Genomic DNA, 25,979 nt, shown 5'->3' with positions numbered 1-25,979 from the left:
GATTAGATGGAGAGGAGGGCTATCTTTCTTTTCAGAGATCCTGACTGATGCAGAACAAAAGAATTACAGCAGCATAAAATGTTGTTTTGAAGCAGTTTAGAGTAAGGACTTTAAATGTTTTTCATGGCCTACCAAAATGGGGCTTTAGCATTAATCCCAAGAGAGACACATGTCCCCATGTCTATCCACCAAAATCCATTTCTCCTGATTCCTAACAGTTACATATTTTACTGTAGGTGTTATCTCTCTTTAGCTCATTAGAGAAAGTAAAATCATAGAAGCTGTGATAATGGTGAAGTCAGATCCCTATTATCAGAAATTTAACTACTATTCCACTTGGATGATAACAGCCAAGGACTTTTATATGCTGTTTCCCCAGTATCTCATTTTATAAAGTGGAAGCACCAGGTTCTGCTTTTTAGAATAATCAAATTTTATCACACTGCAATGAGAATTACTGTTAGAACAAAGAACCCCTTGGGCACATCGGAGAACTGCACAGTTGAAACACTCCAGATGATTTTAAGCGCTTGGGAGATTAAAGAATAACTCCATACATGGTGTGACTCTATGATATTCAAGGAATGCCTCTATGTTATCTAATTTGATCCTACTGATGGTGCTGTTATGAAGGGGCAGCATTATCCACGTATTATAGAAAGACCACAGAAGTGAAATCATTTGCCTCGAGCTTCAGGGCTAGTAATAAAAAAAGCCAGTACTGGAAACCAAAGTGCAGAAACAGAAAATTAGATGGATCTGGCCACCTATTATTGTAAGCCCTTCAGGCCTGGGGGTCATATAAAGAAGGAAGAGGCCAATTTTGATGTGTCAAAGTAATTTCATAATGCCCACAGGACTCTTTTCAGCCTTGCTTGGAAAAGGACATTGTCACAGATTGTATAGATTGGCCCCCATCCTGTACAAAACGCTCTGCCTGCATTGTCCTCAATCCTGCTCCAACCCACATCACACTGTAGAAGGAAGAGCTGAGTGGTGTGGGGAGGAGAGAGCTAGTGCGGGTTGAGGCTGAGGTCTGATGTTTGCTGTAATCCAAATAAAGCAGATCACATTCCAGAGACCGACTACTATTCCAGATTTCCCCAGTCTCCTAACATCTTACACCTGGGTTTCTTCTCAGGCTCTGGTATCCATGTACCAAAAAGTCCTACATCACACAGATATTACTTACCCAATGGGAAAAGTAAGTACCTAGTAACAAGGCACTAAAAAATACAGTCTGAAGAATAGGTATTAATAAAAAATAAAGGCCTTTATATAATCACAAAGCCATTAAGCTTCAGGCCAATTCCTTCTGTAGAGACAAAGAAAAGACGAGGAGTTTAGTTTTTGCCATCAAACACAGCTGACAATTCTATGCGTCTTCAGCCTCTGTGTGGTAATTTTAGACTGCTAATATTAACATCCCCTCCTTGATTGTTCTTAATTAAACTTATTCCTGAGCTTCTGCTAAATGCCAAAAATCTGGATCCTCAGTATATTTTTCCAAAAGGCTTTGGCTTTGTAGGAGTCTGACAAGATTTATTCAACTCCTACCCCTGCAGGCTGCCACCACTGTACATTAAAACCTACCAAACAACTCCCAGCTGGCGCCCCACCATCCTGTGCACAATTAGGGAAGGGTAATTGGACAAGAGCATTGAAAGCAAATGCATGCGGGATCATCTCTTGGTTTAAATACGTGAACATTGCATTTCCTTGTTGTGAAGCAGCTATGGATATTTTGGTATCTCCCCCATCATTACCACCAGCTCCCCAGCTGCAGGAGTGAGTCTTGATATCATGAACCAGTCAGCACCTAGCATTCTTATGGCACTGTGATTAGATCAAGGTCAGGCTCTGTATCTTACCTGATCCAAATCAAGAGAAGTTTAGGACTTTTTTCTTTAAGTAGTTGGAAAAGAAAGTATGCTTTTCTTTTTGGCAATGTGTTGGATAGATGTGTAAGTCCTGGAACTGCTGCAGCCTTTTTGTGACAGTAAGGGAAGCTGGCTTGAGTGAACAGAGCTAAGAGAACTGGAGAGAAGTCAAGCTACAGCCCTGAGTATATTCGGCTGACCTGTTGCTAGACTTTTCACTTCTAAGCAAATAACTTCCTGTTATGGTTCAGTCCAATGTGAAGTGGATTTTTTGTTAATTTGGAAACAAAAAACATCCTAACTGATATGGTAATTACACAATCATATATTTTTTAAAGATTTTATTTATTTATTTTTAGAGAGGGGAAGGGATGGAAAAAGAAAGGGAGAGAAACATCGATGTGCAATGGGCTCCCCTCAATGGCTCCCCCTACTGGGGACCTGGTCTATAACCCAGGCATGTGCCCTGACTAGGAATTGAACAGGTGACCCTTTGGTTTGCAGGCGGGCACTCAGTCCACTGAGCCACACCAACCAGAGCCCACATAATCATATTTTTTAACCCCTAACAGAAGTTTTCTGGGATTGGTTACATTTATAGAACCAGATAATCCCACTGCCAAAAAAGAAAAGTAAGTTCAGTATTTCCCACAGGAAAGAAACTCAAAAAATCTAAACCATACAAACATAGAGTCATCATATAAATTTAATAGAGGAAATAAAAATAAAAGAAAAGAGCAGATCTCGGGTTTGGGTTACATGGGGAAATAACAAAACCTGTCTCCCTCTTTAAACTTTACTAATTCTTATTTTCCCGCAACTGATGCTTTCCCTTCTCTAAGGACTGTTTACAGATCTGCCATTTCCTGTAAGTCTTTTTTTATTGTTACTATATTACAGTTGTCCCAATTTTCCCCCTTTTGCCCTCCTCCACCTATTACACCCCTCACTCCCACAGTCAATTCCCACACTGCTGTCCACACCCATGGGTCATTCATACATGCTCTTTACCTAGTCCCTTCCTCTTCTTTCCATCATGATCCCCCTCTCTCCTCCCCTCTCCTATCAGTCAGTTCCATTTATGTATCTACCACCATTGCCATTCAAGGAGTTTTTTGTTAGTTAGACTAGGCTTAAACTTCAAGGTGGCTCTTGTTTCCTAGAAATTTTCAGAGTCAAAAGAACAAGTGATATCACAAGTGATATAGGTACACAGTTCTCATGTCAGCTATTGTTTCTAGACATAATAAACAATTTTGGGCAAACTACTGATAAAGTGTCCTTCTTAGTGTCTAAGACACTAATTAACCCTTAACGAAATTCAACCCCAATTCTCAGTGCTCTTGTTTACTCAGTCCTTAAAAAATAGAAACAATTAAATATGCTACCTTGAAATACGGCCAATTACCAAAAAATCATAAGAGGAATAAATGAGATCATGCATGTACAGCATTTAGAAAACACTTGGTAATAACTCAGAAACTATTGGGCATCATTATAACTTATTAGTTCTGGGATTAAAATAAATATATCAAGTATTATAATTGAAAAGTTCCCTGCAGACTGTTCAGCTTGGACAATTACTATAAGCCTAATTACTCTTAACAAAAATAATTTCATATTCACATTGCATTCAGATATTTCCAATATGATTTAAGTTCCAGACATCTTTGTCAACATCCCCCCCTAAATTTTTAAGCAGAGAAAATACAGGAATTTAAAGCTATTAAAGTTTTATGCAGCTCAGTCTCTGCTTGAAAAAATTCAATGCTTGTACTTCCAATTTTTACCAGCTGTATCGAGATATAATTGACATACAACATTGCTTAAGTTCAAGGTGTATGATGTGATGATTTGATACACATATATATTATGAAAGATTTACCACAACAAAGTTAGTTAACATGTCCTTGACCTCAGAGAATTACCATTTTGTTGTTGTTATGATGGGAACATTAAAGCTCTACTCTTATAGCAATTTTCAATTGCTATGCACACAATCCAGTACTGTTAACTATTGTCACCATGCTGCATATTAGATCTCCAGAACTTATTTTAAAACTGAAAGCTTGTACACTTTAACTAATATCTCCTCCATTCTCCCACCCCTCAGCTCCTGGAAATCGCCATTTTACTCTCTGTGTCTATGAGTTTGGCTGTTTTAGATTCTGAGTACAAGTGGAATACTATTGTATTCGTCTTTGTTTTGTCTGACTTATCTCACTTAATATAATGCCCTGAAGGCCCATCCGTATAGTCAGAAATGACAGGATTTCCTTTTTATGGCTGAACTATGTTCCATGTGTGCATATGTATGTATATGTATGGGCATGTGTATATATACTAAAGGTATATTTGTGCACATACACATAAGCACACCACATTTTGTTTCCCCACTCACACGCCAGTGGACACTCAGGTTGTTTCCAAGTCTCAGCTCTTGTGAAGAGAGCCGCAGTGAACACAGGAGCTTGCGCTCCCATTGTGCATTCCGTGTCAACTGTACAGCCATCAAGCAGCAAAACACAGTCACCTCCAAAGAAGTAAAGACAATTCACATACCACAATATGAGTGTGCTTACAAATTAAAAAAATGTCTTTACCAACCCAAATTAAAACCATCAGAAAAGAAACTCTCTGAATCAGGAACACATTTGGTGTGAATGTAAACAGGCTCTGGTTTGTCTTCCCAGTTTCATTGATTATAGCCTCCAGTTCTGTTCTCACGGCCATTTCAATCAACTCTGATTTTTGGTCAATAAATAAAAGGCTGATTTAGAAGCTGGTGCATCACTTCCAAGGGAGCTTTTCCATTGCTTTCAGTAGCCAGCTCATCCCTTTAACACACCAGAAGAAAAAAACTCTGCATGAAAAATTTCCCCAAAATTACTTAAAATCTCTTAGAGCATTACAGTCTTATTAAAAGCCAGTGCCCACAGTTTTCTCAGCAGTGGGGCAAACACTGCATTGGCTCACTCAGCGTCTCTACTCCAACCTCCTTCTAGTATGACTTTTTGGCCAGCAGAGGCTATGAAAACCCCAGCAGCCTTTGAACCTGGGTGGGTCCCAGATGTGATTTAGGTTCTACTTGCTCAAGACTGAGATTTGGAGTTGAGTCATTTGGAGGGGCACCTTGACGCCAAAATCACATTCTGCGTGTGAGCATGTCTCGTGACACGGCGGCTGTGTTGTTGTCTGCCAGACATTGCAGTGCTTCCTCTGATCTCTGCTGAAAACTCACAGCCTGATTTCACAAACAGAATAAAGGAATAACTTAGAAAAGAGAAAGCCTGGCAAACAACTTCCAGGAGATCTGAATTCTATTTATGAGATTTCACCTAGTCTCTAAACAGTGTATGTAGTACCTAGACAGGCAATACAAGTGATATGAGTATCATGGTTTAAAATACTAACCATATGTTGTTGGCTCCTAAATTTATATCTTTGGCCCTTGCTTCCTGCTGAGCCACAGATTCATACAACCAACTGACTCCTTAACATCACCATATCAAAGTCGAATAGCATCTCAAACTTAACAGATCCAGAAAGAAAAAGGAGCTGGATATTTCTGGCCAAACCAACCTCCAGTCTCTTCTATCTCAGTTAATGGCAAAACCTGAGAGTCACCCGTGACTCCTAACTCTCCTTTCACTATGTCAATTCAGCAGTGAATCTGTGGGCTCTACCTCACATACACCGGATTTAGCTTCTCTGCTCTGCTTCTTTAGACAAGCCACCTCTACCCTAGACTGTGACAGTCATCCTGCTGATCACCTTGCCCCCCTCCCCCCGACCCCCACTCTCTTTCCTTCCCTCTTAGTCCATTCTTCACACCGCAGCCAGAGTGAGCATTTGAAAATATAAATCAGATATCATTCTTCTGATTAAAAAGCTCGGAGAGTCTGTGTACTGAATGTAAAAGCCAAACTCCCTACGGCACCAACAAGGCTCCACCATATGACCCACCCTCCTGGCCACACACATCGCCTCCTTCCATTTGTCCCTTTGTTCTCTCTGCTACAGACACACTGTCTTCCTGTCCTCAAACAGGCCAAGCGTGTTCCAACCCAGGGCCTTTGCACTTGGGTTTTCTTTGCTTAGAGCCATGTGGCTTATTATCACCCAGGTTTTAATTCAGAAGTTGAGTCAGAGGACCAACCTGCCCTTCCTCGACCACCCAATCTGAAATAGCAGCCCCCACCATCTCGAACTACTGCCAAATCACCTCATGTTTTATTTACAGCTCTCATCACAACCTAAAATGATGTTACTAATTTGTTTTCTCATTATCTGTTTCCCTCACTGTAATGTAAGCTAGATGACAACAGAAAACAACCTGCCTTATTTGTTGCTGTATCTCCAGCACCTAGAAAAATGGCAGTAATGGGTATTTGGTCAATGATCGAATATGTTTGCTTCACCCAATGGACCAAATATTAGTATTTTAAAGTAAGAACTATGAGCTCCTCTCTCACCTTCAACAAGAATGTCTTCCTTTCTGCCTCTGATTTTCTCCTGACAACTTCACAACAACTAGGGAGGCATGCTCAGCCTGAGGAGCTACCATCCTCACCAAGAGAAGACACCAGCCTGGATAGCTAAGGAAGGTGTCTCCTGACCTCTCTGCTGGTGCCCTCCAAAAGAAAAGAATTTAGGAAAATAGTGTGTCCCCTACACATTTTTGTTTAACCTAGGAAAGTTGAAATATTAACTTCATTACATCTATGCCAATGCAACAGTATCTGATGAAAAGGTGTTATGTGTTTTAAAATAGTATTTTTGTAAACCTTGAAGCTACAGATATAGCTTACATAGGAAGCTGTGTGCTGTATCCTTAATTGGCAAAGGGGAACTTCATTGCCAACCCAATCAGCCAAATCTTTCAATTTGTACTTTTTTGTTAACACACAGCCCCTTCATGACCCTCTCCCTTCTTCAGTTGAATTCTAGACTATATTAGTAGATAATATACAAAGCTTGGCCATAAGTTTGTCACCTGGATGAAATTTATGCCTTCATATTCAATAAGTTTGACTAATGCTCTCTTTGTTTACTCTTCGGATCCCCTCTTCAGGAGCAATGCGTTTGGTTGTTAACAGATGACCGAGGCAACAAGGTTGTTAGAGGCAGATTGTCATTGCCCCTGCTCCTCACCCTATGATATATCTGAATATAGACTGTCCCATCCTATCTCTAATGCCCTACTTACTGTCATGATAATTGATATGATGAGAGGGAGAAGCATGAGGTCCTACCACAGCCTTATGGTGCCTGCACATTGCTTTATTGGATGACCCTGAGAACTCTCCCCTTGTAGGGGACCGGTTTGTTTTATGTCTGGCAAATGTGACTCAGCTCTGTATGGAAAACCTACAGAAGCAATGTGGTAGGCAGGAGCCAAACCCTCTAACCAGGTTTTCCCATGGGAATCAGGCCTAGAAAAATGCATACAGACTGTTATGGCTTGTTTTTGCTAAAACTCCCTCACCCTGGTCTGAAACAGTAGATGTTTATTGCCTATCTTCAAGGTAGTTTCCAAAGCCTGTGTGAATTTTCCCAAGGATGGAGCTGATCAGCTCACCACCTTTCCCTTCTGCATGTGTTATTTTCATTTCTTTGATTGAACCTAAAATGTAGGCAACAATATTCTATGTAATAGATAATAAATCCTTCTTTAATGTAAAACCTGAGAAAAACAATAAAAGTTTGTCTAGGCAAGGGTCAGTGCACTCTCCCCTTAAGAGAGTGGCCATGCCATCCCTTTTTCTCCACAAGATTGCTGTAGCCTGTGCATTTATTTTCATCTTCAGTCACAACACGCAGACTCTGTGGGCCAGAGTCTGCCTCATCCCCTCCCTTAGAGCAGTACTGAGTTAAAGGATGGATTAAGGTTTTGCCATTATTCTGAAAAGTAGGAGGTGTGTGATGATGCAGAAGGATGGGGTATGAAGGAAAAACTAGATCAGCAACTTACCCTCAACTACAGGTGTGTTCTCAGGCAGACCTGTTTTGGAAAAGAGTACATATAAATGCTAAAAAGTTAGAAATTCATTCCACTGAAAACACCAATGTCCTTATGCCCTTGGACAGTCTCAAGGTACTCCTAGGGGTGTGTGTACTCCAGCTTGAGGTCAGGTGGGCCAACAAGCCCTGTTCATTTTCTGCTACTGCTGCCATCACAATTTCACCGTATTGTACCTAATACATGCAACCTAACAAGTTTTGTTCCCCTTGTTCACTGTTAGCTTTTCCTGGGCAAATACCATCCCCCAAACCTAAAAGTCCCCACAGTCTGCAATCTCTCTTCAAGTTCTGATACAGAGACCTGAACTTGGTCCATCTAGAAACAAGACTGCAAGAGCTCTGCTGTGCAAAAGGCACAGAATTTGCCTCAGATCACACAGAGCCCAGTGTTGGGGTCCACACTGCCTGGTCTCAGGAAACTGTAAGCGCCTGTGGCTAAGGCTGAGTAAGAGGCCTCTGAACCAGGAGACACTAAGGAGACAAAACTTATTTCCCTGGCATGAATGCTGCCTGTTCTAATGCCTGGCTCCCTTTGCATGATTGGCAGTCAATGAGGGGTAACAATTCTCTAGGAAAGGGAATGAATCTAGGACAGACACGATCATATGGGAATGCCCTGAGGGAAGAGACTCAGGGGGCTGTGGAAATGAAGGAGTGATCAACATCAACCCCTGCCCCCTCGGCTTTGTCAAAGCCTGAGTCCTTGAGAAATCCAAGTCTCCCAGCTGCCTTTGTCTCCTCTGCCCGACTCAGGCCTGTGGAAATAACAGGGGTGGTGCAGTCCAGACCAGAGTCATTGGACCCCCGGGGTAATCAGGCCTGAGACATAGAATATGCAAAATCCTGTGAGATCTGCTTGCTGGAGGGTGCTCTTTAATTAGAACATAAAGGCACAGGCAGGAATCAAAACTAAACTTTAAATCCTTTAGTCTTTTTAAATGATAAAACCCCAAAATCTCAGCCCAGAATCCCAGCAGCAGATCTGCCAGCCCTTTTGAAAGATAACTACTTGTTTTATCTTCCCAGCCAGACTGTAATTCACAAACTGTATTTGTATTCTTAATAAAAGCCTGCTCAGGTGGGAAAACGGGGTGCTCTCCACTAGAGAGAGTGGCCGTTTCATCCCTGTTCCTCCACAGGACTCGTCATCCGTGTGTATGTTTTCTCGTGTTTCGAGCATCTGCAGCAGTGATGGATACTGCTGGCTGGTACCTGTCTCAACCCAGGACTTCACATACCAGAGTTACCTTACCCTTGGGTGTTGTGCAAGCTCCAACACATAACCAGCCATTTAGTTCACCTCAGGCACACCTGCAGCACCTGGGTGGCTATTCTGAAATGGGTTTACACTAGCACCCATGCTAGCCTCTGGATGCCACCCCCACTCTCTGTCTGCATCTTGATATGAAGAGTGAATAATATTGCTTTTGCTCATAATGCTACACCAGCTCTCATTTTCTCTGTCCAGATTGGTGTTAGTTCTTTCAGTGTGGAAAGTTCACCTTGTTATACTGTGTCTCTGTGGTCCATGGACTTATCTGCTTTGGAGTCACCAGAGACGCTTTTCAGAACTGTTGAATTAAAATTTATGGGAACGGGGCCTGAGTATCCACATTTCCCACCAGTACCACAGGTTAGTCTTTCTCTTTCATAAAATATCATATGTAAAAGAGAACATACAAGTATATGTATGGTTAAACAAATGATTGCCAAACACCTGTGAGGCTACTACCCAGCTTAAAATGTGAACTATTACCAGTGCATTTGAATCCTCCCATGAGTACCCCCACTCTGCTTGCAGTCTCTTTCATCTCCCCTTTCTTCTGAGGTTACCTCTTCCTTGGTTTTCACTGTTCCCTTGCTTTAAAAAAACTACCACATATACATATCTCCATAACATATAATCTCTGTAGCCATATTCTGAAATTTATGAAAAATTTATTACACATTAGAAATTCCTCTCTAAGTTGCTTTTCCCATTCAATATGTTTGCAAAATTCATCCATGTTGGTGTACATAGTCATAGTTCATCTATTTTATTTTTTAAAAGATTTTATTTATTTCTTTTTAGAGAACAGGGAAGGGAAGGAGCAAGAGAGGGACAGAGAAACATCAGTGTGTGGTTGCCTCTCTCACACCTCCTACTGGGGACCTGGCCTGCAACCCAGGCATGTGCCCTGACTGGAAATTGAATTAGCGATCATTTGGTTTGCAGGCCAGCACTCAGACCACTGAGGCACACCAGCCAAGGCAGTCCATCTATTTTAACTGCTGTATAGAACTCCATTTTTTGGAGAGCTACAATGTATCATTTCTACTGTTCATGGGATCGTGGGTTGTTTCTAGTTTTGTTTTGTGATTGTGAAATAAAACTATGGTGAACGTTCTTGTGTGATTCTCCTGTTGTACATGCACATGTGTTTTCAAGGATTTAATTGTTGGGAAATGGGGAATGGGTAGGTTTAACTTTCACCAGTTAACACATAATTGTTTTCTTCCAAAGTTCTACACTAGTTTATACTCTATCGAGCAAAGATGTGAGTTTCAATAGCCATTTTTTGATACTATCAAACTTAATTGAAAAACTGGTAGTTTTGAAATGATTTTAATGGTAGTTGTCACTGTGGTTTTAATTTGCATTTGCCTGTCTACAAATGATATTGAGCATCTATTCATATTTTTGGTCATTTGTTTCTTGTTAATTGCATTTTCATATCTTTTGCCCATTTTTCATAAGTAATGCATCTTTTTCATATTCCAAAATTGATTGATACTTAAATGTCTTCTGTTGTGGCTTGACTTTTGATTTTCTTTATGGTATATTTTGATGAAAAGAAGTTTCCAATTTTAATATAATCGAATTAATCAACCTTTATGATTTTTGCATCTTGTTTAATAAATCCTTTTCTACCCTGAGTTCATGAAGATGTTTTGTCTTCTAAGTCTTTCTCTCTCTCTTTTTTGTCTTCTAAATCTTTTAAGGTTTTACTTTTCACAGTTAACTTCTTAGTCCAGCTTGATTTGACCCAGCTTGACCTGACATGATGTGTGTGTGAGAGATAAAGGCCCAGGTTAATTTCTCCCCACATGGATAACCAGTTGTCCCAGTTCTATTCATTAGAGCCTATCCTTTCCCCACGGACCTGCCACACCACCTCAGTCACTGATGAAGTTTCTACACAAGTAAGGATCTATTTCTAATCTATTTGTCCATTCTCATGCCAATTTCATACTGTCTTAATTACCATAGCTGCATAAGAAGTCTTGATATTTGTTAGAACAAATCACTCACCTTACTCTTCTTCAGAAGTGACTTGTCTAACCGTGATCCTTTGCTCTTCCAATATAGCTTAGATTTAACTTACCCAATTCACACACCAAATAAAGATGAAATCTTTTTTATCAGTTGCAGATGGATTAACATTTTTATTAAGAGCATGTTTAATTTAACCATTAACACTATAAATATTAAGTTATTATATACTTTCATGACTTTTAAGTAAAGGACATTGTACATAATTAGCCAGAGACAAAAAAAAATGGAAAAAAAACGAGCCCCACAATTCAGTACCTGTTTGAGGCATCATTTTGATTTAAATGCATTAAACCTAAATTTGAGGGAGACATATTTATAATATTATCTTCTTATAAATGGGCATCTGTATTTCTAATTATTTAGGTCCTCTTTAATCTCTTTTATCAAAATTTTATAATTTTCTTCATAAATAACTTGTATATGTTTTGTTGTATGCATTACTAGCTACCTTATATTTTTATAGATGGTATATTTTGACATAATATTTTGTATTGATAATTTATAAAAAGTCAAATGACTTTCTGAATTTTAATTATATATTGATTTGCAATGCTAAATTATCTCACTAATTGTATAACTACAGATTTTTTCAGTTTTCTTTGTGGTTGTTTGTATCGTCTATGAAAATTTGTGATTTTTTCCCTGTGTTTAATTTCCCTACCTTTTGTGTTTTGTTCTTATTGAACTCTTTCTGTTGAATAGAAATGATGACCATAAACAATCAAAGGAAAAAGCTTAGAGCACTTCACTGCCGAGTATGATGTGTGCAGAGTAGAAACATAAATCATCTTACTTTATCTTAACTATCTCTTAACTTTTTCATATTTTTTAACTATTTCTTTCTGTAAATTTTTAGTAATTTCCTTAGGTAATACTTTCTGGTATGCTAATTCTCCTTCAGCTGTATTTAATATGCTATTTAACTGCCCATTAAGAATTAAGTTTCTAATTCTATTTACTATATGGTTCAATTATAGAAGCTTAGTTTAGTCATCTTTGCAGACTATTGTTCATTAGTCCTACTTTTGGACCCCCTCTTTCATCTCATTAGACTATTAAATGTATGTGTTTACTCTATCTCAGAGTTGGCTAACTATGGGCCACAGGCCCAACTGTAGCCTGCATCTGTTTTTGTAAATAATGATTTATTGAAACCCAGTCATACCCATTTGTTTCATAATGTCTTGGTTGCTTTCACCCTACAGTGGCAGAATTGAGTACAGGTGTACCCCAGAGACACAGCAGGTGCAGGTCCAGAGCACCACAGTAAAGCTAGGACAGCTATAAAGCACGTTGATGGGTCTTGCCTTCAATTTGTAAAAATAAAAACAAAAACAAACTATATCTGTGAAGTACAATGTAAAAAAGCTTGTAAGTTATATAAGTGCCTAATCAATATGTTGCCCACATAAAATTAATATATGGTATGTCAACTGTGATTAAAAAATTAAAAAATATATTTAAAAAGAAAAAAACAAAGTTCAATGCAATGAGATATGCCTGTAGCTGCAATAGGGACTGTATGGTCTACAAGCCTAACATGTTAACCATCTAGGCCTTCACAGGAAAACTTTTCCTGCTTTTGCTCTATTTGATCATTTCAACATCAGGTCTTATGCTGCTCTTGGTTGTTTCTATTGACTCCTGCTCTTGGTGGTTCATTTCCTATGTGCTTTATAATTTTTGATAGTGAGCTCATTTTTTGCCACTTTATTTGTGGGAATTCTTTTTGACTGTTTTATATTTTTTTATTCTTTAAAAAATTTTATTGTATTTTTCCCATTGCCATTTAACCCTCTTATACCCCCTCCCCCCTGCAATGACCACATTGTTGTCCATTGTCCATGAGTCACTTTTTTTTCTCCATCCCTCCACCCCCTAACATCCCCCTGCCAATAGCAGTGGAAATTCCTCGAGGACTAATTTTAAAATGAATTCCTCTAGAAAGGATTTGTATTTGTTCTGCTAGGACCCCAGGGGCATGTCAGGTCACTGATCAAGATCCCCTAGGAAATGATCTCTGAAAAAAAAGAGTTTTCATCTCTAAGAAAACAAAGGAAGCTGAGAATAGAGGAAGACTTGGACTGCACCAATTATAACAGATTTCATGGGGAACAGGAAAGCTGGGTCGGCCCTTCAGCAACCTCGCAAACTGAGACCAGCAGTCAGGTCTTCGTGCCACAGCATAAACATGCATTTGCACAAGGGTTGCCCATGGGAAAGGGTTTTAATCTTAGGTGAAGCACCTTGCTTCTGCTGAAGACCATTCCTTAAAGTGGACTCAACTCTGAACCATCAGCAGGTACACTCTACAGCTGAGAGAATAAAGTTGGTAGATTTTTAAACCATATAGATAGTTTGAATTTCATTCCAGACCCTACTAGATAACTAGTGTGTGGTTTTAACCTCTCAGTGGTGACTATATTTTCTTTTATATCCAGATCTAGGTTCAAGACACAAGTTTTTCTACTCTTTCCTTCCATAGGGAGTACTTTCTAGTTATGTTTTCACTGAGGTTATTATCATTAAGGCTTTCTATAAGGGTCTCTGATCTGAATCCCCACCTTGCTCAAACCCTGGGGCATCAGGAATTAATGTCTCTTAGCCAGAGCAACCACTAGCCTCAGTGTTAGCTTATCTCAGCATTTTTGGCTTCTTATGCTTAACCTGACTTCCTCTATTGCCACCCTACCCCTGCACATTAAAAAGTACACCACACACCCTGGCTGGTTTGGCTCAGTAGATTGAGTGCAGGCCTGCGAAGCGAAAAGTCTCCAGTTCAATTCCCAGTCAGGGCACATACCTGGGTTGTGGGCCAGGTCCCTGGTTAGGGGAGTGCAAGGGGCAACTGATGGATGTTTCTCTCACACACCGATGTTTCCCTCCCTCTATACCCCTCTCCCTTTCCCTCTCTCTAAAAAATAAACAAAACCTTTAAAAAGTACACCACACATATACATATTCCAGTATTGCTAAGTAAGTGTTTTGTATGGGAAGGTGATTTCAATATATTTAACACATCAAATTATTCTGGCAGATAGACTCCCAGGCGAATTTCATGCACACTCAAATTTCAAAACTACTAAACTAATATGAGCCGATGGCTATCAATCCACTGGGAACTAAATCTTCTCAGTTTCAATTATCAAAGGCCTCCCCTGTGGTTTTCTCTGATCACAGCTATACTTTCTTTTATACAAGGAGGACCATATGTTTTTATACATAATTCTATGTAATTTATTAAACATTTATTATATGCTACCTTATATTACTATAATAATATAAGGTTTTATTTATGTTTTATGTAACCAACTATCTTATACATCTTTGAAAGGTGTTTCCTTATGCTTTGTAACTTCTTTTTTTTTTCTCCCCACCAGGGACTTGCTTTATAGATATCTGTTGAATGAAATGGTTTGTTCTTAAATACTACAAGAAAGGTCTAAATTGAAGTATCATATAATGATCCCACACAATATATTTCAAGTCCTTGAGACATAGTGAAGCTGTTATCTTACTGTAAGAAATTAATGCAAAGACAGCATTCTATTTTATTGCTTTCTCCTTCCATACCTGTGCTACTGGGAGAGGAGATTCTCAAACCTGAGAGTGCAAGTCAATTTCAGAAATTTAAAAAATGCAGTTTACAAAAAGAAATTTTAATGTAATGTGGCAAGTATCTATTGATCATCCACTACATGTGAGATACCACGGCAGGTGTTCAACCTCTTGAGAAAATTCCTCTTATAAAGTGAAGTTCACCAGCAAGGCTTAGGAGGTGGTGTGTTTTTCTTTTCTCTGCTATTAAAATAGCTGCAGCAACCAAAGGGGGTGGGGGAGAAAGTCATCACTTCTGCCTAACCTTAATCCAAGAGTGAAGTCTAAATCATGCCCTAAACAAACTGTCACAGGGAGCTTCTTCAATGTTCTGAGTACTTTATATTGCAACTATAAACCATGACCAAAGAGGGGAGAGTCCATTTATCTCTCGAGGATTCTCATCCAAGTTGTCTCTTATTTATTGCTTTTTAATGAAATTTTTCATGTACTTCAAAACACAATCTTGCTACAAAGGAAATGCACCTCTGAGACCCAAGCACTTTATAATATAGAATCTACATGCAAACATTAATTTTTTCTATATGGGATTACCTAATGAGTTTCTTTGTGCTCGGGTGGGAGATTTTTTTTAAGTAAACATTCTGTGACTAACCCTTCCATGGAATACAAGATTTTAGAAAACTCAACAAATATTTTAAATGGTCCGTTTTTCTCAAGAATATGAGATGAGTTTAGCTATAGAGCGGCTTAAATCTTCCCTTCTGAAAGCTTACAGCATTTTAAGTGGCTATCAAAATTAAAGAGTGTTTTAGAGAAAGGTATTCAAAGAGGAAAGAAAGAATGCCAAGTGTGTGTTTTCCCACCTGGGAAGACTTTGATTTGACAGTAAATTTATTTATTCCATTGGTTTTCTTTATCCCATTCCTTTAAACCAGCCAAGCCAAGTAAAATTACTATTACTGTGCAGGGTGCTCTTGGTTACATATAGATAACCTGACTCAAACTGGCCTACACAATGAAGACATTATTATATTAAATAACAGAAAGTCCAGAGGCAGGAAGGAAAAGCTTAAAGGTTGCCTGATTCAGCAAAACCACCGAAGACCCAGGTTTTTTCTGTCTGTCTACTCAGCAGCCCATGGAACCTGCCTTACCCTAAGGCCCACTCCCTCCACGGTTCACTGCTGCCAGTGGTGAGAGTTACACGAGGGTGGACAAAGGGAGGTTTGCGGTTGTAATGCAGATAACACAATAATTACTAAATAACAATACAAGAATAAACTCTGTTTCACATACCCACAAACCTACTTTTGCCCATCCCTGTGTGTAAAGGGCCACACATTTCCTTGTTCACGTTCTACAAGAGAGTGAATTTTTGCCCCCGACCATAGGATGATAATTCTTCCCTTAAATCTGATTAGGCCAGCTTATAACATATGTTCATCTCAGACTAACAAAACTGCCAGAAATATCTAAGCTCTGACTGGCTGATCAAGACTCATTCCTAATGTGGGTTTGGAGTGAATATCTGAGCAAATCAGTCCTGTCAGGGTTTAAGAAGGAGAAGTGGATTTGGAGGCACAGCCAAAAGCAGCTACTACAATGTCCTCTAACCTGGTTCCTTGTGAAAGGCAAGGCACATAGAGATCCCTTTCTATATCCAGATAAATTGTGTCTGTAGAAGTATTGAAAATTGAACATGTACAGCTTGTACCAATAGAGAGAACATCTATGCAGGGCTTTCTTTGCAATTATTTTTCTTTTTAAATTATTTTTTAAAAATTTTAAGTGGTAAAACATTTGTTTATTTTTTATTGTATTCTTTTCCATTACCATTTATCCACACCCCCAGTCACTACACTATTGCCCATGTCCATGAATCCTTTTTCCTTTTAACTTGACCCCTCCTCTCCCTAGTCCTGCCGCCCCAAGGCCAGAGCTGTCAGCCTGCTCACTATCTATGAGACTGTCTCTATTTTGCTTGTTAGTTCAGTTTGTTCATTAGATCCCACATACAAGTGAAATCATATGGTATTTGTCTTTCACTGACTGGCTTATTTCACTTAGCATAATGTTCTCCAGGTCCATTCATGTTGTCAAAAAGGGTAAAATTTTCTTCTTTTTTAAGGCTGAGTAGCGTTCCATTGTGGAAATGTCCCATAGCTGTTTTATCCTCTCATCTCCTGATGGACACTTGGGCTGCTTCCATATCCTAGCAATTGTAAATAATGCTGCAATGAACATAGGGGTGCTTATGTTCTTTCAAATTAGTGTTTCAGGTTTCTTCAGATAAATTCTCAGAAGTGGAATTACTGGGTCATAAGGCAGCTCCATTTTTTATTTTTTGAGGTATCTCCATACTGCTTTCCACAGTGGCTGCACCAATCTGCATTCCCACCAACAGTGTAAAAGAGTTCCCCTTTCTCCACATCCTCATCAGCACTTATTGTTTGTTGATTTATTTATGATAGGCATTCTGACCAGTGTGAGGTGACATCTCACTGTGGTTTTAATTTGCATTTAGATACATTCTTAAGAATGAAACCAGACCACTTTCTTATGCCACACACAAGACTATATTCGAAGTGGATTAAAGACTGAAATGTTAGGCCCAGAAACATAAAGTTCCTAGAACAAAACATAGGCAGTAAAATTTCAGATGTTGTTTATAGCAATATTTTTTTCTGATGTATCTCCTCAGGCAAGGGAAACCCAAAGAAAAAATAAACAAATGGGACTACGTCAAACTAAAAAGTTTTGCACAGTGAAGGAAACCATTAACAAAATAAAATGACAACCCACAGAATGGGAGGGCTTATTTGCCAATACATCTGACAAGGAGTTAATATTCAAAATTTATAAAGAACTTATAAAACTCAACACCAAAAATATATATAATCCAATTAAAAATGGGCAAAGGACCTGAATAAATGCTTTTCCAAAGAAGACATGCAGATGGCTCATGGACATATGAAAAGATGTTCAATATTTTTATTTTATGTAAAGTGTCCTATGCCCTCAATTGCTTGCTATCTTAGGAATAAGACTAATGTGTCTTTCTCAGATGCCAAAGTGATGCTTGAGAAGAGAGGAATAGAATAATGAGTCCCATATCAGGAAGCTGATCAATAATGAGATTTTAAATGCTTATGAAAAGGTTAAGAAACAAAAACACAAGAAACAATAAAAAAAGTGAAATATATCCATAATAAAATCATGTTTTCTTGGTTCTGATGTTCACAGCGAAACACACTTGGAGAAGCATCTGCTTTTAGCTTTAAGTTCTAGAGAATGAGAAAAACACTTCCCTATAGAGGTAATAACAGTAGCTACTGTGCACTGAGAGGTTGCAATGCCATTGGGAATGTGAGTGTAAGCCCACCGTAGGCAGAACTGCTATATCCCTAGCACCTGGCACCATGCTTGGCACTTTACGTGACCTTAATACATGTGACCAAATGAAATAATTTTCACAAAAACCTTAAGCAACAATGTATTGATTTTTTCCCAATTTAAGGATTAGGAATCGTTGGCTCTAAATGTTTCAGCACCTTGGCCCAGAGCATACCGCAAGTGGTGGAGCCCAGATTAGAATCCCACCTTGCTTTACTTTTTTTCCTAAATGGGGGCGCGGGGGGGGGGGGAATGGTTCAGAGAATATAGACCCAGTAATTCGCAGATAGGAATGAAAAACTGAAATGCCTGGAGTTCGAGCGTCCTTAGTAAGAGTGCATTCATTAAGTTTGAAAAGGCAAGCATGAGATGATAGACATTTTCTATCAGGAAACACAGGGGAGAAAGGGGACTATTTCCAAACCAGGGCAAAGTGCTGGTGCTCCCTGCTTGAGAATTTTGCGATTATGGGAACTTGGCCCTGAATCTATGGCCACTACTCCTGATACTGCAAAGCCACTGATTATTTTCTTTTATGTCTCAAGTGCAAACTCAGCTGCCAGTCACTGTGCAGTACAATGAGCCGGAATGGGATGGAGTCACTTGTCATTCCACCTTATGGCCAACTGACCAGACTTTTTAATTTAATTTTAATTGTATTTATTTAATCCTCACCTGAAGAGATGCTTAGAGAGAGGAAGGGAGCAAGAGAAACATCAGTTGGTTGCCTCTTGCAAGCACCCTGACCAGAGACCGAATCTGCAACCCAGGCATGTGCCCTGACTGAGAATTGAACCCGTGACCTTTTGGTTTAAAGGATGTCGCTCCAACCAATTGAGCCACACTGGTCAGGGCCACTGACTCCCTTTAAGTCAGGTGTCAAATTAGCTGTAGTCGCAGGGGAAGGACTTACAATACATCAAACAAAGGACACTTGAAGAGGGGCTATGGACATGTTATACATTCAGAGGCCTCCCAGGATGTCTGTTACAAGTAGTTTCCTCTTGAGGAGATCATATTTATTCTTCCATTCAATAGGGTAGAATATGAGAGAATATGGAGAACTGAGTTGATACAGTCAGGAACCTTCAAAGTATAAATACAAGATAAAGTGAAAAAATGTAATAATAATATCAAGCATCTATATAGTTTTTACTATGTGTCAGGCATTATTCTAAGCAGTTGACATGCACACTCACTTAATTCTCACAATAACCCCTGAGTTAAGTATCAGTTTCCCCAATCCATAGCTAGAAGGATTGAAACACAGAGAAATTAAAACCTTGTACTAGGTCACAGAGCTGGCACCAGCAACTTATCTCCAGAGCACAGCATGTGCTTCTACCATCTGTTATTTGTTTTAATGGATAACTGAGCTGGGAAGGAAGGAAGGAAGGAAGGAAGGAAGGAAGGAAGGAAGGAAGGAAGGAAGGAAGGAAGGAAGGAAGGAAGGAAGGAGGGAAGGAGGGAAGGAGGGAAGGAAGGAAGGAAGATGCCAAACACTTAGGGAGAGGAAAAGAACTAAAGTGGAAAGAAAAGGCTGAAGCCTTGTCATTCTGGAGTCTGGATTCTGAAAGGGGTCTTCGAGGCTGAGGCTGGGATTCCAATGCCTGTATTGGGAGAAGGCAGAGTTAGAAGCAAGTCTCTACATAAAGCAGGGGGCCTCAAAATGTCAAGAAAATTCTGCTCTATCATTGAAAAACTGAAGGAGGTTTTAGTCCTCTAGAGATTTAGAGGTTGGAGGTACTTATGAAAGAGGATGCCCCAGACCTCTACCGTGCAGGGCCAGGGCTTCTAATTTACACTCTGCATGATGCAGCATTTGCAATTAAAGCAAAAAACTGGCTCTGGGGCCCCAAGACAAGTTCTGAACCGTGCTATAAACACACTATCACAAGGCAGGACTCCCACAGAACTAACCAAAATGTACTGAGTGTCCTGCTTTTAGAGCTTAATGAGAGATACTGGCATTAAACAAATACAGTGAGTATTGACAAAATATAAGAATGAGGTGAATAAAATCAACCAGGTATCAAAGAATAGCTCCCCAGGACATAACCACTAAGCTGTGACCATCAGGGGGTGTGTTAGTTTGCTGGGACTCTGGTAACAAAGGACCACAGATTGGGTGACTTAAACCAACAGGAATTTATTTTTTCACAGTTCTGGTGCTAGCAGACTGAAATCATGGTGTCAGCAAGCTTGTTTTGGGGGGTTTTGTTTTGTTTTGCTATTTTGTTTGTTTTTTTTTCCTTAGGCTTCTCTCCTTGGCTTGTAGATGGCCACCTTCTCCCTGTGTCTGTATACGGCCACCCTTCTGTGTATGTCTGTACCCAGATTTCCTCCTCTTATGAGGATAATCAGTCATATAGGACTAGGGTCGGCCTTAACAACCTTATAATAACGTAATCACCTCTTCAAAGACTTTCTGTCCAAATGTAGTCACATTCTGAGATTCTTGGGGTTAAGACTTCAAATATGAATTTTGAAGAGAGACAATTCAGCTATCCACACTTCGTGAGACACAGGAAACAGGAACCCATAACAAATATAAATAAATAAATAAATCCACTCAAATCAGGTATTATAACTAATATGAATAAGTAAAATTCTGCAGTGAAAAGTCTGAGAGTCTTTCATTGGGTTTTTAAAAGTGAATCTACCCCTGGCTGGTGTAGCCCAGTGGATTGAGTGCGGGCTGCGAACCAAAGTGTCGCAGGTTCGATTCCCAGCCTGGGTACATGCCTGGGTTGCAGGCCATAACCCCCAGCAACTGCACATTGATGTTTCTCTCGCTCTCTCTATGTTTCTCTCACTCTATCTCCCTCTCTTCCCTCTCTAAAAATAAATAAATAAATAAAATCTTTTAAAAAAAAAGTAGAATCTAGCATTGTGATGTTTGCCAGAGACACATCAGGAACAAAAAGCACAAGAGACAGGCAAACTGTGCAGCCAAACAACAAGAAAGCAAAAAGTAATTATATTGGGAAAAAACAGAATTCAAAGGAAAGAGTATTAAATGAGCCAAAGCAGGATTTTTTTAAAAGATGTTATGTTTTGAATAAAAGTTTTATTTCATCCAGAGGCTATAGTAGTTATTGATGCTTATATAGCTACATATCATCAAACTACACGAATCAAAGTGTTTGAATTCAAAAATAAGTTCACAGTACCAAAATCCCAGTAGGTATGTTAAATAAAATTCTATGAAAAATTATCAATTTTAGTGAATAAGAAATAAGGAGAGAGAAGATCTAGATAACATAATTAAATATTTAATAGGTATGTGTAGAATTTTTAACATTCTTCAAAATAAAATAACTTTTGGTAAATAGGAATTAAAAACTGACATTAATGAACTATTGCCCATGAACATCAATAAGAATGTCACATATTAAAACATGAGTAATATAGTAGACCTAAAGAAAGAAGTACAGAACAAAGATAGAAACTGAAATTAATGACATATGCACCTAAAGAGACAATCAATAAAAACAAAATGATTCTTTTAAGAAAAACCAATGAAATAAAAAAATGGAAATTATGATTAAGGCCTTTAAAAAAGAACACAGGTAACATTAGGACACCAAAACAAGACAAATCTACAGACAAAGATAAGATGCCTTAAATGATAATATGTTCACTAGTAGTTTATGTTAACTACTATTTTATACAAGTGAGTGGATGATTTTCCAGGAAATGTAAGTTACCAAAATTAACTCCAAATGCCCAGGAGAAAAAAACTGAATGGACTAATATCCACAGTAAAATTAAGAAAGTAGATATCTAGCCCCCAAATTACAAAAAAAAAAAAGAGGAACTCCCATCTTAAAAAATTTTGTGTGTATATTCTACAAAACCATCAGAAACATAATTTCTGTGTCATTTAAAAGGTCAAAGCATACTACAAGGAGGGAAAGTTTCCCAGTTATTTCCATGAAGCAAGCGTAATGCTGACACCAAAATCATACAAGGGTGATTCAAACAAGCATTTTTTAAAGTTTATGAAAAGTTCATTTTAACAAGAAACTCTGCATGAATGTAGGTATAAAACTCCAAAATAAATTATTAGTATATAGAACCAGCTGTTTATTTAAAAGTAGTATTTTAAAACCAACATATTATTTTAAAATGCCATAAAGAGACTGTTATGTCAGTGGGTACTGGGTCAATGCAGAGTAAAGAGCCTGGAGGGAACCACAAGGAAGTATTAACAAGGCTCTAGGGGAGGATGGAAGGTCTAGGCTGGAAGACAACTGCAGTGGGGGGGAACTTCATTATTTCGTATTCTCTGTAACATTTTGATATTTACAAGCATGGATTCATAGAGAAGAAATTTCAAGTTTAATGATGGGATCAGTTGTGAAAGGTCATTCCAGAGCCAGAGGAAAACTCTGGAGCTTCACATCCAGGTCTTTCAAAAGCAGGCTGAGGAGCACTCTAGCGTCGCCAGTAACAGACGTTCTCCCACAGCTGTCCCACAGTGCAGGCGCAGCAGTGAATGTGGAAGCCATCAAACTCAAACCGCTGGGTGCTGTCAAATGAAAAGGCGAGTGGGAGTTCATCCCTCCATGGGGACACAGAGGCCCAGACAGACTACAGAAAGTTAGAGACGGTGTACTCTTGCCACATTCTTTTCTCTGGATGCATACATTCTCATTCCACACTTTCTAAATTGATTGCATTTATTTAAAATTATCTTATCTGTGTTGTTCCTACCATACATAACGATTAGTAATCTAACTTCAAACCGACTTGGTGCTAGTATTATAGTAACACAACAACATTTGTTCTGTAAGGAAAGGGGACAAAATCTAAGTGTATCATGAGTAAATTCAAATATGTAATTACTAGGAGGTTACTTATTTGGGACATCCTGCCTCTATACTGCATCCTTAAACCGTAATTAAAAACACCTGTTCTGACAACTTGCTCTAGGCTATCTGAGTGAGAAATATCTAGTTACAAACACACGTAGGAATGAGCAGCTGGTTGCCCAGAGTCTCTCTAACCTCAGCCATACTCAGACCTTTGATCTTAATCACAAAGGGTAATCAAGGGGTCATAAATTTATGTTGCCACCTAGAGGTTGAAAAAACTGATAAATTAGAAAGCCTCTCAGTTCACCTTCTTTGATACCTGTTCACAGCTAGTTTCTCTAAGTTCCAGTAGCTATTTCACTACCTGAAACCTATTTGTTGTACCAAATTATCGTTTGCTTCTAAAACGGCTGACTGTCAGATCTAGGGAGAGTAAGCTTTCCGTTTCGTGAGACAAGTGGGCAGTTGGGGGTCATTTGGTTTGACAGCTGTATGAAGAGTTCCTGTTGGGTTTTGGTTACTGGTTAGTCTACTCCTGTAATTTATTAGCTTACAAAAGAGTAAGACATTTTATGGATCTTTCTAAATAGCTTTCTTTATTCTCTGTTCTTTCATAAGAAATCAAACAGTAATAAACACACTTCTCAAGTTGTACCTGAGAATTTCTACAAGCTGAGATGAAGTGATTTTTTTTTAATAAAAATGAGAAATGTGGGGTTTAGTAATCACTTTCAGGGTTAAATTTTTTTTTTAATTTTCCCACGGTTGTAAAACAGCTACAGATTGCTTTCTTCACACTCTTGGGGAGCTGACAGGGACCGGATGGAGGTCTGTTCCCACCAGGTGTCACGTGATCCATCCCTCAGAAACAACCCTATTACCCAGAGGAAATGTCTTTCTCAGCCAAGAATTACATTGTGTCAAGCAGGAGAGCAGGAAAGACCAGGGCCTGATGAAGCCAGGACAAACAAGGGTCAGTGTATTGTGTATCGGAAATGGAAAAGAGAAAAAGTACAATTATATTTAAATTCTAAAGGTCATATTTGGAGTTGTACTATAGTGACTTGATTTTTTTCTTTCCTTCTACTTACTTCATTCTTTCCAGAAAAAAATACTGAAAGGTTGTTTTGCGTGGCTTTAAGGAAACCAAAGCTCCAAAGCCAATTAGGGTAATAGTGCCTGAAACATACTAAATTATCATCAGCAAGCCAAAGACCTTTTAATTCATAGGCCTACCAAAGGTTTAACAGGATCATTTGAAATAACAAAGTTAAAGTGATTGGAAATGAACACATAGCCCTAAAGAATCAGTGTCCATAAAATCTGGTAACCTCCACCAATGACCTAACTATTAATGTTACCTCACCTTGGAGACTGCTATTTATCTAAGTAAAACCATGGATGGAAAAGCATGCAAATTGCATCCTGATTCTGGTACACCTTTCAGGTAGATAGAGAAGTCGTGGGGTGAATGGCTGGAGCTTCTGTTTGGTGCTTTACGTGTATGGTTTTAATGATGTTCTATTTTATTTTCAGTCATTGTAAAATGCCATAGTTATGAAAAATATTGACCTATGTTGTTCTTCATTTAGTTTTTCCTACATTTTTTCTGGAAGCCAAGAATCCTCAATGATCTCCTTTGTACCAATTGTTAATAAGTATTTAATGTGTCTACTCTATGCAAAACACACTGACAGCTGTGATTATTATACACTAGAGTGTACTTCCCAGCCGGTCTTTATTATGACATGCTACAGAATGATAATTCCTGTCTGGCACACCTGAGGGAGAGGTCACTACCAAAGACAACTCCCCAATGGATAGCATGACACCTCCTGTCTCCTTAATCAATTCAGGATCTTTACAGGAAGACTCCAAGAGAGTGTTCAAAAATAATTTCAACTGTGGTAAAATTTTAATGGCTGTAAAATTGCTTTAAAATGATCACTTTAAAAATGTTACAGCCATCAGTGTCACATGACACACCTGTAAACAATTGGTGGCCCTCCACTTTGGTCCCACATGTCAGTTGGGAAGCTCCGTGCTAGAGAAACAAGATACCCCATAGAGATGGGCTCATCTTTTTTGTTCTCAGTGTGGGAAGAATCCAAACCAGGAATGTTCCATAGTCTATGGATTCCATATGTCCTCTCATCGAACATCACATTCCTTTTCATCATTAAATTGTTTTTTAAGCATATTATTTTCCTCTGTCATCAAGAATTTTCTGTCTCAAAAATTTTTTTTTCTTTCTCAGTATCTGATCTGAGGTATTCATGAAAGTTCTTTTCCTTATTGCCACTCTTCCTGTGTTTTTGGCCTTTCTCTGGGTGTGAGTTTTTAATCTTAAAAAGCTGATGAAAAAAAAAAAACAAATGGTTTTAAGAAGGAGAACAAAAAGACCAGTGCAATCAGAGAGTAACAAGAACTGGATAAAATACCTGTTGGCCAGTCTAGAGTTTTGCTGTTTTTCTTCTTAAATGCAGAGGCAGTTTTTTGAAAGTAAAAAGATAGAGATGAACAAATATTTATTTTTGAAAGGTAAATATCACCATTTTTTTCTTTCTTACAGTGATAAGGTAATAAGAGTTACCCCCAGTACAAAAGAGGAAGTATATGTACTGAAGAAAATATCCCACCAGCTTAAGGTAAGAGTGTCCACTCACTTCTCACTGTGTTTATAATGTGTTTACAGGGCTTTGCTGACTAGAATTGAATAATTGGAATTAATTAGCCAAGAAAAGAAAATTCTAAGAGAACTGAAAGAACTTGTAAAGGGTAATTAAGTTAGTCAAAGTATTATTATATACCTGATCCATTATCTATATATACTAGTTTATTTATTTATTTTCCATCTCCTTTACTAGGATGTAAGCTTCATGAGAGAGCCTGTGTGTTTCTGGTCATCACTGTGTTCTCAGTGATTTCTGGAATATCCTAGAAGCTCAGTAAATGTTTTGTTTTTTAATGAATGAGTGAATTTAG

The 25,979-nt window shown here is 38.7% G+C and overlaps 1 protein-coding gene across 1 annotated transcript in view; it reads left to right on the top strand.

Annotated features, from left to right (window-relative positions):
* CPA6 (carboxypeptidase A6) overlaps positions 1-25,979 on the top strand; it is a 250,032-nt gene that overhangs the window by 77,648 nt on the left and 146,405 nt on the right. The window contains exon 2 of the mRNA XM_045861448.1: positions 25,567-25,642. Coding sequence (XP_045717404.1) covers positions 25,567-25,642 — 76 coding nt within the window. The remainder of the gene's footprint in view (positions 1-25,566; positions 25,643-25,979) is intronic.

This window comes from Phyllostomus hastatus, unplaced genomic scaffold (genome assembly GCF_019186645.2).
Source record: "Phyllostomus hastatus isolate PE091 unplaced genomic scaffold, TTU_PhHast_1.1 phas_scaffold_21, whole genome shotgun sequence".
In the NCBI taxonomy this organism is placed as follows: Eukaryota; Metazoa; Chordata; class Mammalia; order Chiroptera; family Phyllostomidae; genus Phyllostomus; species Phyllostomus hastatus.
This window is presented reverse-complemented; position numbering and strand designations above follow the sequence as displayed.